Source organism: Portunus trituberculatus, chromosome 47, assembly GCF_017591435.1.
Source record: "Portunus trituberculatus isolate SZX2019 chromosome 47, ASM1759143v1, whole genome shotgun sequence".
Taxonomy (NCBI): Eukaryota; Metazoa; Arthropoda; class Malacostraca; order Decapoda; family Portunidae; genus Portunus; species Portunus trituberculatus.
In genome coordinates, this window is record NC_059301.1 from 62,366 (window position 1) to 75,007 (window position 12,642).

The following is a 12,642-nucleotide window of genomic DNA, read 5'->3' on the forward strand; positions in this document are numbered from 1 at the left end:
CACCTTTTTGCGTCAGGACTCTGGGGGGGCAGGACACTGAACTTCATCAGGTCTCTGTCCGAGGACGAGGGGAGAGCTGAAAGAGGTGGGTCAGTAGCCAGGGAAGACACAGGGTTATGTAACTCTCCCAACCATGTGAAGACACCAGGCTGTCAACAGAAGCAAGGAGTTGCTCCTGCCAGGATTCCAAAAACAGGGAAAGATCTATAGAGACTGGAGGCTTAGACCCCTGGAGAAGCTGAATCATCAGCAGTGAGCTCATCCTGAGAAATTACACTGCCTGCCTGAAGGGCAACACCTCCAACAGAACCAGCAGAGGAGACCTGAGAGCTAGAATCCCCAGACATATGGCTTGTGTCACTGCTGATACCAGACCGGGTAAGAGAGCCCTTAGACTTACCCTTTAAGTTAGCTTTAGCCTCCCGCTTGCGCCTCAACCCGCATGATACTTGTAGGCGGTAAGAATCTTATCCTTGCTCCAGCCAGAACACTCATCACACCTCTTACCTAGGCTGCAAAACTCCCTGCACTTGATACAGACCGAATGAGGATCATGGAGGACACTACCCAAGACCCTGGAACAGTCAGGCCTAGAGCAAATCCGCCTCGTGGGCTGTGGCGAAGGAGACGTAAACACTGCAGAAGGACCGGCAGGGGCGTCCATATGGCTGGCCAAAACACCCTCCAGGACGGGAACAGACAGCCCCGGAGACACAGGAACATCACTAGAATCTTCCTCCATAGAAACAGGAGAAAAAAAGGCGAAAAAAGGCGAGGAAGAAAGGAAGCAGCGGCGGAAACACAGGTCTACTCGCTCTGCGCGCCGTGAAATAACTGACGGTTGCCCACGCAGTGTGCTGGCGGCAGCAATGAGCGCCGCGCTGCCAGGTGTAGCGCTAAAGTGGGTGGTTTCTCGGCGAAAAGGTATGTGGAGCAGTGAAACTGCTATATTTTGTATGAAAAACAGGTGTCTGTGACAGAAATAAAATTTCCAATGAAAATAACTATGGATAGCAATAGAATATCGCAAAGTTTCACGAAGCTTGTAAGAATGATTCTTTACATAAAAAAGCTAGCAAAAAACTGACCTAAGGTGCATGTTGTATTTACCTAGTTGTATTTACCTAGTTGTAGTTTTACAGGGCCTGGGCTTTATGCTCGTGTGGCCCCGTCTCCATATCTACACTTATCCAATTTTTCCATAAAACTGCACACTTGTTGCTGACACCACTTCCTCACTCAAACTGTTCCAAGTCTCAACACATCTTTGCGGGAAACTATATTTTTTAACATTTCTCAGACATCTTCCCTTCCTCAGTTTCTTACTATGCAATCGTGAGCTTCTAATGTCATATTCTTCTCTCAGGATTAGTTTCTCATTATCCACTTGATCCATTCCGTTGATCAATTTATAAACTTGTATCAGATCCCCTCTCTCTCTTCTCTGTTCCAGGGTTGGTAGATCCATAGCTTTTAGTCTCTCCTCATATGTCATCTCTTTAAATTCTGGAACCAGTCTTCTAGCCATTTTTTTGTAGGCTCTCCAATTTCTTTATATGTTTCTTTTTATGGGAGGTCCACACAACTCCTGGATATTACAATCTAGGTCATATTTCAGTACTTACCAATTTCTTTATCATTTCTTTGTCCATGTAATGAAATGCTAATCCAATATTCCTTAGCAAATTATATGTCTCTGAAAATTCTATCAATATGGCTTACCGGTTGATTGTTTTCTTCCATCATCACTCCCAAGTTCTTTTCCTTTTTACTTTTTCTAGTTCTACTCCATCTCCCATCTTATAGATTCCCACTGGTCGTCTTTCACTTTTTCCCATTTCAATGACAAATTTATGTAGCTGTTCACTCCCTCTAGCTTGTGGAGGAGGAGGAGGAGGAGGTAGTAGACACCTACCGAAACAATAACTTACTCCCAGTGAGATCTAATAGCACTAGTTCAGGAGGTGCTGTGAACCTTCCATTAAAGCTAGTTGTGATCTCGTTGAATGTTTCCCTTTGTGTCTCACAACTCAAGGGGGTAGTCACAGCCTACCCTCTTAAAGACAGCTCTCCTTCTTCACACAAAACTACATGCACTTACCACACATACACCCTTCACTCCAAATCAAAATTTAAAAGAAAAATGGGACCCCAAATAAACAACGCCTTGGAGTCCCCCTCTGGGGAGGGGACCAAAAATGTCCCCAGGTCGGACACCTCTCCTGTTGAAAACCACAAATGCCTTGACACCTCACTCAACTTTTTCTACATTAACTTCTGCAACATTCGCAGTCTTAGATCTAATTTTCAATCTGTGGAACACCACCTCTCCTCTACTAAACCTCATCTTCTTTTCCCCACCGAAACACAGCTGTCTGAGGCAACTGACAGTAGCCCCTTCTCTGTTCCCTCCTACTTTCTCTATTTTCATTTTCATTCCAAAGCTGGATGTTGCGTCTATGTACACAATGACTTAACTTGCTCTCGTGCCCACGCTCTTGAGTCTTTCGAATTTTCCACCATCTGGCTACGACTTAACAGTCACTCTCAAACTAAATTCATCTGTGCTGTTTATCTCTCCCCTAACTCTTCTGACTATAGTAATTTCTTCGACTACTTAACTTCTAAAGTGGAGCACATTCTGTCCCTCTACCCTTTCGCTGAGATTTCCATTCTTGGAGATTTCAATGTTCACCACCAGCTTTGGCTTTCCTCTCCCTTCACTGACCATCCTGGTGAACTAGCCTTCAACTTTGCTATCCTCCATGACCTAGAGCAACTGGTGCAACACCCTACTCGTATTCCTGACCGTCTTGGAGACACGCCCAACATTCTTGATCTCTTCCTCACCTCTAACCCTTCTGCTTATGCTGTCACCCTTTCATCTCCGTTGGGCTCCTCCGATCACAATCTCATTTCTGTATCTTGTCCTATTTTTCCAATCCTCTGCAGGATCCCCAAAGCGAAGGTGCCTCTGGCGTTTTGCCTCTGCCAGTTGGGGGGACCTGAGGAGGTATTATGCTGATTTTCCCTGGAATGATTATTGCTTCCGTGTCAGAGACCCATCTCTTTGTGCTGAACGCATAACAGAGGTGTTAGTATCTGGCATGGAGGCGTACATTCCTCATTCTTTTCTCAACCTAAACCTTCTAAACCTTGGTTTAACTCAGCCTGTTCTCGTGCTATACATGATAGAGGTTGCCCACAAAAGGTACTTGAGCCTTCCATCTCCTGAATCTCATGCACTTTATATCTCTGCCGGAATCATGCCAAGTCTGTTCTTCAACTTGCCAAACACTCTTTCATAAATAGGAAATGTCAAAATCTTTCAAACTCAAACTCTCCTCGTGACTTCTGGCATCTAGCCAAAAACATCTCAAATAACTTCACTTCTTCATCTTTCCCTCCTTTATTTCATCCTGATGGCACCACTGCCATCTCATCTGTCTCTAAACCTGAACTCTTTTCTCAAACCTTTGCTCACAACTCCACCTTGGACGATTCTGGGCTTGTCCCTCCCTCTCCTCCTCCCTCTGACTATTTCATGTCTACAATCAAAATTCTTAGTAATGATGTTTTCCATGCCCTTGCTGGCCTAAACCCTCGGAAGGCTTATGGACCTGATGGAAGTTTGCCTACATTCAGCCTGTTCCTAAAAAGGGTGACCGTTCTAACCCCTCAAACTACCGTCCTATAGCTTTAATCTCTTGCTTGTCTAAAGTTTTTGAATCCATCCTGAATAGGAAGATTCTCAAACATCTGTCACTTCACAATCTTCTGTCTGATCGCCAGTATGACTTCCGTCAAGGTCGCTCTACTGGTGATCTTCTGGCTTTCCTTACTGAGTCTTGGTCATCCTCTTTTAGAGATTTCGTTGAAACTTTTGCTGTTGCGTTAGACATATCAAAAGCTTTTGATAGAGTCTGGCATAAAGCTTTGATTTCAAAACTGCCCTCCTACGGCTTCTATCCTTCTCTCTGCAACTTTATCTCAAGTTTCCTTTCCGACCGCTCTATTGCTGCTGTGGTAGACGGCTACTGTTCTTCTCCTAAACCTATTAATAGTGGTGTTCCTCAGGGTTCTGTCCTGTCACCCACTCTCTTTCTATTATTCATTAATGACCTTCTTAACCAAACTTCTTGCCCTATCCACTCCTACGCTGATGATACCACCTACATCTTTCCACGTTCTTTCAGAGACGTCCAACCCTTCAGGAAGTCAACAGATCACGCGGGATGCCACGGAACGCCTGACTTCCGATCTTTCTAAGATTTCCGATTGGGGCAGAGAAAATCTAGTAGTTTTCAATGCCTCAAAACTCAATTCCTCCATCTATCAACTCGACACAACCTTCCAGACAACTATCCCCTCTTCTTCAATGACACTCAACTGTCTCCCTCTTCCACAATGAATATCCTCAGTCTGTCCTTTGCTCATAATCTTAACTGGAAACTTCACATCTCATCTCTTGCTAAAACAGCTTCTATGAAATTAGTTGTTCTGAGGCGTCTCCGACAGTTTTTCTCGCCCCTCCAACTGCTTACTCTGTATAAGGGCCTTATCCGTCCCTGTATGGAGTACTCTTCGCAGGATGGAATCGAAAGCTCTTCGTCTCATCAACTCCCCTCCTCTGACTAACTGTCTTCAGTCTCTTTCTCACCGCCGAAATGTTGCATCCCTTTCTATGTTTTATCGCTATTTTCATGGTAACTGTTCTACTGATCTTGCTAACTGTATGCCTCCCCTCCTCCTGTGGCAACACTGCACAAGGCTTTCTTCTTCCTCTCATCCCTATTCTGTCCAACTCTCTAATGCAACAGTTAACCAGTACGCTCAATCATTCATCCCTTTCACCGGTAAACTCTGGAACTCCCTCCCTGCATCTGTATTTCCGAATTCCTACAACTTGTCTTCTTTTAAGAGGGAGGTATCGAGGCATTTGCTCCCCTAATTCTGGCTGACGGTTTTGGCACTTTTTGAACTTTTTGGAGAGCCAGCGCTCAAGTGGGCCTTTTTCTAACTTTCTTTTTTTGGCCCTTGGCTGGCCCTCTTCCCTACATAAAAAAAAAAAAAAAAAGTTGTTTATATATGAGAAAAAGTAATGGCGCCAATACTGACCCATGTGGCACTCTGCTGTCTACTGCTCTCCACTTGGATTTCATATCTTTAACTACCGTCCTTATTTCTCTCCCCCTCAAGTAATTTTCCATCTATCTCAATGTGCTTTCTTTTAAGCCACCCCTCTTTTCTAATTTCCATAGTAATCTTTCATGTGGCACTTTATCAAACACCTTTTTTAAAATCTAAATAAAAACAGTCAATCCATCCCTCTCTCTCTTGTACTTTATCAACTATTCTATAGTAGAAACTCAATAAATTTGTTACACATGACCAACCTTTTCTAAAACCAAATTGGCTATTTGATAATAATTTGTTGTCTTCAAGAAACTCAATACATTGTTTCTTTATTACTCTTTCACACATCTTGCATATTACACTAGTTAGTGATACTGGTCTGTAATTTAAAGGTTCTTCCTTCCTTTTGCTCATATATGGGAACCACCTCATATCTTTTCCATTCTATTGGTACTGTTCCATTTTCTATTGAGCATTTTATGATGTTGTATATAGGACTTGCTAGTTCTTCTCTACATTCTTTTAATATTCTGCCTGAGACTTCATCCGGTCCCATTGCCTTCTCCTCATCTAATTCCGTCATCAACTCTTTTATTTCAAGCTTGGTTACTTTAATCTCTTTCATATGGACAGTCTCTCTATTACCCTGTGGTCCTTTTATATACCATTTCCTTATCCTGTCTCCTATAATTCTCCAAAAAAATGCCTTCTCCTCCTTTGACCATTCATTATTTTTTTCCCCTTGCAGTTCATTGTGTCTCTTCCTTTCCTCCTTGTTTCTATTTTTCTTTATATATATATATATATATATATATATATATATATATATATATATATATATATATATATATATATATATATATATATATATATATCTTTGCAACCTTCTGTTTCTCTGAGTTTTGTTGTTCTTTATAGTATTTCTTATGTGTAGCACAGCATGTGACAAGAAAACACTGTACAAATTGCAAAATAAGTATATGAATGACAAGTTAAATTACACACAAAAAAAATGGGTTTAAACTTGAAAAATCAGGTTTAGGAAAGAAATGGGAAAAAACTGGTTTTCAAACAGAGTGGTTGATGAGTGGAATGGTCTCAATGATCGTGTAGTCTGGGCCAAGTCAATGGGGAGCTTTAAAAGAAGGTTAGATAAGTTCATGGATGGGGATGATAGATGGAACTAGGTAGCTTAAACACACAGGGACTGCCTCATATAGGCCTGGCGGGCTCTTGCAGCTTCCCTCTTTTCTTATGTTCTTATGTATAGATATAGTAATAAACATTATTCTTAAAAATATCAATTAGATATTTCACTCATTATATATCTTGTGGATATATAATGCCAAGAAGTGGCTGACTTGACTTGATAAATGTTTATATTTTGGAAGTTGTTTCTCTATTTTTGCATACTGGATACTATCTTAACTCATTTGGCTCACCTGTAACTTACAAAACTTGAAATAAGGTGAGGAACAGTGACTGTTTGTCCCTGCAATACCAGAGCTACATTCATGGAGAATTGTGTTCCTGGACTGGCTGAGTCTGTCGCCTGGAGAGTTAGTTGAGAGAGAGAGAGAGAGAGAGAGAGAGAGAGAGAGAGAGAGAGAGAGAGAGAGAGAGAGAGAGAGAGAGAGAGAGAGAGAGAGAGAGAGAGAGAGAGAGAGAGAGAGAGAGAGAGAGAGAGAGCCCATAGCCATTTTTGTTTACTGTTGACAAATATGTATATAAAAGGCTATGCATGTGATGGAGCAAACATTAGAGATTGTCAATTTTCAGAAATTTGACAATAAAAGTTGACAGAAAATGTGCTAGTGTGATAGTCCCTTCACAAACTGCATAAAAAAAAATAACTTACCTGTAGGATTTGTAGTCACATTTGTCACACTTATGAAGCTCCATGTCAATGAGATGATGTCTCCATAGATGAAGTGCTAAATCTCGCCAACCTTGAAACTTGGTAGAAAGGCACTCTTGGCACTGCAGCATAGAGTTGACATGGCATTTGCGATGATAGATTATGTTCGTTTCACTCTTCATACGCACACCACACCCATTAACATCACAGCGAATACAAGCTGTGTCATCCACTGATTTTTTGGCATTTTTCTTCTTGATGCCTACCTTGTTTTTTGAACCTAGATATTGGCTGGCTTGTATTCCACTAACTTTTGTAGTTGTGATGGCACTCTCACTGGTTACAATGCTTTCATTAGTATCATCTTCCTCTGCATATTCCTGCTCACTACCTGTATTATTCCCAACACTTTCACCAAGTTCAATGGTTAGTCCTGCACTTTCTTCTTCCTCCTCGTCAATAAGGCAACCTTCAAATTCACCCACATCTCTTGGTTCACTTTTGATATGCATACCCACCTTTCCTGATACATCTTCATTTTCTTCCTTCATCGGATGGCTTCTTTCTTTAGCAGACTCTAGGGATGTATTTTTTTTTTTATTGTTCTCCCTGATAATTCTGACAGATCTTTTGTCATCATTGCCACTACTTGTACCTTCGGGTTGCTCACATGCATTCTGGGGCATCAGTATCTTAACTTTCTTAGAATTTGCCCTTTGCCCAACTTCATCCTCAGATTCCTCAGTATCAGAATAGTACTGCCTGTGATGTTCTCTCATATGAATAACCATCTCATTTTTATCTTGATTCAGAAAGGAACACAAACGACACTTATAACATGCCACCTGCTGTACTAAAAGTTCGTTTTTTCGAAGTACTTCTTTCCTCTTTCCTTTTTGGCTTTGAGACTTGTTATGTATTTTCATATTTGTTTTTGAAATGTTAACTGCGGGTGTTTCTGTTTTTTCTATTTGATTCAGGCTTTCTTGGGTTGGGAAACAGTCTGAACTATCTAACACTGAATTAACCTTAAGAGACTTGGCTGGCTCTTGTTCTGAAGCAAGTTGCTGTTCATGGTTCAGTAATTTACAGGGAGATTCATGATCTGAGGGTAGCTTTCCTTCCTCACTACCAGATTTTGTAGTGACAGCTTTAAGGGCACTGGTAAAAGTTAGCTCTGAAGCTGTAGTTGATAGTGATTTTTTATGGACATGTGATTTGCCTGGAGAGTAGGTAAAAGAAGATTCAGCATTAAGTGAAACTTCAGAGTCTGATAGACTTATGTCTATGCACATACTTGTGTTTGAGTTATCAAGAAATCTGTCAAAGTCAGTTGTGGGGAGGTTTGAGAGAAGTGCAGAGAGCTGTACCTGACTTGGATGACAGTTCTTACTTCCAGACACTTCATTAACCATAAAGTCTCCTGCTATATTTGGCAAATTGAAACTGGAGAGGGGAGGGGAAGGTAGTTCTTGCAAAGGAGCAGAATCCCCTCCCATGCCAGTGACAAGTGAAGCGTCTGTTGCCAGGCTGCTTGCATTGTGGATTTCCTCACCTGTGGTGGAGGACAGCGTAGCACCAAGACTTAGGTCACTTTCATCACTACGATGAAGCTCTGACAATAGTACATCACTAGTGTGGGGAGGTCGAGAATCAGGCAGACACATAAGGGACATGCCTGCTCCACCACTATTACCTCCTCCATGAGAGGTTGGAGCTCTGGTGAGAAGCTCAACTAGAGTCTGATGAGAAACTTTAGTATCTGAGAGATTAGCCTTAATCCTCCCTGATCCTTCAGTGGAAGAGGTGCCAGATCTTGTTGTTATTACTGAACCAAGAGAAGCTGGAGAAGAACATCTAGAGGTAACTGCCACAGATGTAAACATAGGATCAGTAGAAGTAATAAGACCTGATTTAGTACAAGAACCATTCTGAAACCGAGGGTTTGGGTCCAACAATGTCCCTCCTTTGCTGAGCCCTTCTAGGACTCCCATCACATTGAATGATTTAGTCAAATTACTTGGCTGAAGACTAGACACTCCTTTTCTTGCAGCTTTGTCTGGTGGTAACACAATGGCAAGACTACTGACATTAGACACATTGCAATTGGTTACTGTGTGATTTTGGGACATGTTAGACATTGTGGAGAAATGTCTTAAACCAACAGCATTTAATCCTTCCAACTGTTGTTCACCAATGCTGGGTGTGCCTTGAGAGCTTATCAAAGCTTGGTTGACAGCATCTAGCTGTCTCTGAGATGTGATTTGACCATGAGAGACAGAAGTAGGTACTACCAGGGTAGCACATGGAGTTGGAAAGTTTGTTGGCAAATTGAAGATACTATCATTAGATGAAGATGACAATGCCTTGTTTCCTATTCCTCCACCAGCTCCAGTCACACTGGTAGTAACTGTACACATGCTGGCCATAGAGCTGCAAGTTGAAGTAAGTGAATTTGAGCCACAGCTAGAAACAGTGAAAGCTATTTCTGTACCATCTTCTATTTCCCCAGAGCGAGCAGAAGAGCTGGAAGAGAGTCGAGCAGTAGGGTTGGGGACAAGATGTGCTATCTCCGCTGCCTTGCTCACCTGGGATGGAATGTGAGGCTTGGTAGTGTCCAGGAGTTTATTTAACATGCGATTAGAAGCAATTATTGATGAGGTGGTAGTTGTAGCAGTGGAGACCTTCTCAGAGAGAGAAGCATCAACATCATTCTCTGCTAAAAGATGCAAATTACCCAACTGTGGTGCACTTATCTGGTGGGAATTTATCTGTGAAGTACAAAGATTGGAGGCATCTATAGACTTAGAGACTTCTGATTCCTTAACTGAGGGTACAACTGATGAAGAACCTGGTTGCTCTGGACAAGAAGTAAAGTTTTCCTGTTCTTGAATTGTAGACAAATCATTCATCTCCACTGTACGTTCCTCACTACCTATTGCCTGTCCCAAGTTACTTCTGGAAGGCAAAAGCACTCTCTCTACACTAAGAGCATCCAGGATTTGACTTTGTGTAAGAGAATGAGTAAGAGCTGGTGAGAGAGTTGCACTATTCTGCTGAAGATTGATGGAATTATTCAGTGTATCTGTCAAAGGAAATGCAGTAAGAGTATGCATGAGTTGTGTGTGCGAATTACTGGAAAGCACATCATTCATAGTGACAGATGAGTGGAGCTCTTGGAGATTGGCAGAAGAAGAAGAATTAAGATGTCTTGAAACAGGGATGTGAACAACTTCTAATCCTTCCGAATTCTTCTGTGATGAATTCTCAATCTGGAATGTAAATCAAAGAAAATAATTTATAATATGCTACTATTATCAGTTAGTAACCTAACTACATTACATATGATATCAACAGAGGTGGGCAAGAGCACTTTTATTTCCACTCCTCCACTCCGCTCAGAGTGGACTTCCAAATCACAAGCGGAGGAGTGCGAGCACCAAAAGTCAGAAATAAGAGCAGCGGAGCAGACAGCTCTTTTCTTCTAATTCTCCCATCACAATCTTTTTCCTCATTCTCCACTCGTGCTTCCACTTGTACTCCCTCTGTCCACTTGTGCTCTCTGCTCTCCGCTCTCTGCTCGTGCCCTCCGCTCGCAAGTCTTAGGAGAGGAGGAGGAGGAGGAGGAGGAGGAGGAGGAGGAGGAGGAGGAGGAGGAGGAGGAGGAGGAGGAGGAGGAGGAGGAGGAGGAGGCTGGTCGTCGTCTCCGTCCTCCTCCTCCTCCTCCTCCTCCTCCTCCTCCTCCTCCTCCTCATCATCATCATCATCATCACTATCATCTCCCAACACTTGCCCACACTTTTGTCTTGCACAAACATGTGACCTGACCTCCAGGGACTGTCCTACCTAGCATTACCAGCAGCCACATGCTAAGTTTTAAGTTTTGCTTTGTTTAACCTTTTATCTTTCCTGGAATAACTTACAGTTCATACAGATTACACAAAACATCTTGACACAAACATTGTAACACTTTTTGTTTTGTCAGTATATAGATTTCCGCCTTTTCACTTGTGTGCTTGTTTCTAGTAGTACTTTTGTACCAATAACTTAGGTACTGTTAATTCCATCTTATACAGTAAGTCCTCGTTATACGGTACATATGCGTTCCTGAAAACCTTACCGTAAATGGAAATTGCCGTATACCGAACTCATTATAACATGTAATACTAGGGAATGCGTTCCAGCACGTCAAAGGTCACCCATACAGAAACTAAAATACATGAAAAGTCATTAAAAAAAACAAAGTACTGCACAAAAGAAACAAACAAAATGTTTTTATTTACCTTTCACTCGCCATGTACAGTAAGTTCTCGTTATACGGTACATATGCATTCCTGAAGAAAACCTTACCGTATATCAAATTTACCGTATACTGAACCCCATTATAACATGTAATAATAGGGAATGCGTTCCAGCACGTCAAAAGTCACCCCTACAGAAATGAAAATACATGAAAATAATCACTAAAAAAAAAAACAAGTGAACTACTGCGCAAAAGAAATAAACAGAAAATATTCTTATTTACCTTTCAATCACTATGTATTCTATCAGATGATGTCCTCCCCGGGGCTAAGGGACAGTAGGGATTTCAGCCCTTACTCATCTTCTGCTGAGTGGGCAGACAAGGATAAGACATCGACGTCTGCACTGTTGGAAGCAGCTGCATCGGGGTCGGTACGTTTCAATGTTTTGAAAAAAGAGGATATAGAGGAAGGGCCAGCTGTAGCAGGGTCGGCAGGTATGATAGAGACGGCATGTCTGACTTTTCTTTTCTTTTCTTTTTTTTTTTTTTTTTTTTTTTTTTTTTTTTTTTACAGTAAGGCCTATAGTGCCTGTAGGCACACTTGAAGAGTGTATGGGAAGTGTTGTTCAGCTTCCTCCCATTAGTGGTGCAGGCAATTTTACTTATAGTGGTACCCATATTAGGGCCCATATCACCCCCACAGCTCATCTTGGGAGTAACCACCTAGACGCAATGTTCCCGGAACCCACCACAAGGTGGCACTACACGACGAAAGCTTTGATGGAACACAACAGAATAGTTTAGTACAGATTTGCCTGGTAATGATGGTGGACGTCTAATCATCTATGATGCAGTCACTCTGTCGAGGTTGTACCCCATAGAATACCTTGGAATGGCCTCAAAATTGAAGGAAACCATGAGAAATATACGGACCAGCAAAATAGTGGCATTTAATCGAAAAGGCATAAGAGCCGTGACGTCACAAGTGATCTTGATCTTGATCTTGATGTTACAGGCCAAAACATCTGGATATTTGAGTTATTTTTTATGTATTTGTACATCATGAATAATGTTTGATGATGAATCGGCGAAGTATTAGTGACATGGGCATCTAAAATAGTGAAAGAAATGTTATATAATGTATATGCATATACTGCGATGATAAATGTGGATATGGCACGTAGCCCCCGTGTTTACTGCCGTTTGTGCTAATGGTTTGAGTCTGGTGTGACGTAGCGAGGTATCAGAGACTTTTCAGAGTACGATACAACAAGAGGTGGTGAGTTGCTGGGGACGAGGGAGTGTATGAGTGTCAGGAAGGGAGACCTGTTTGGCGGGGTGGCGTGGAAACGAATCACCTAATAGTATCGCAGCCACACCTGCGCCGCTCATGCATCTAGAGCAA

General features: G+C 42.0%; 1 protein-coding gene across 1 annotated transcript in view; it reads right to left on the bottom strand.

The window, feature by feature from the left end:
* LOC123520558 overlaps window positions 1-12,642 on the bottom strand; it is a 101,893-nt gene that overhangs the window by 26,509 nt on the left and 62,742 nt on the right. Inside the window, exon 3 of the mRNA XM_045282932.1 lies at window positions 6,995-10,266. Coding sequence (XP_045138867.1) covers window positions 6,995-10,266 — 3,272 coding nt within the window. The remainder of the gene's footprint in view (window positions 1-6,994; window positions 10,267-12,642) is intronic.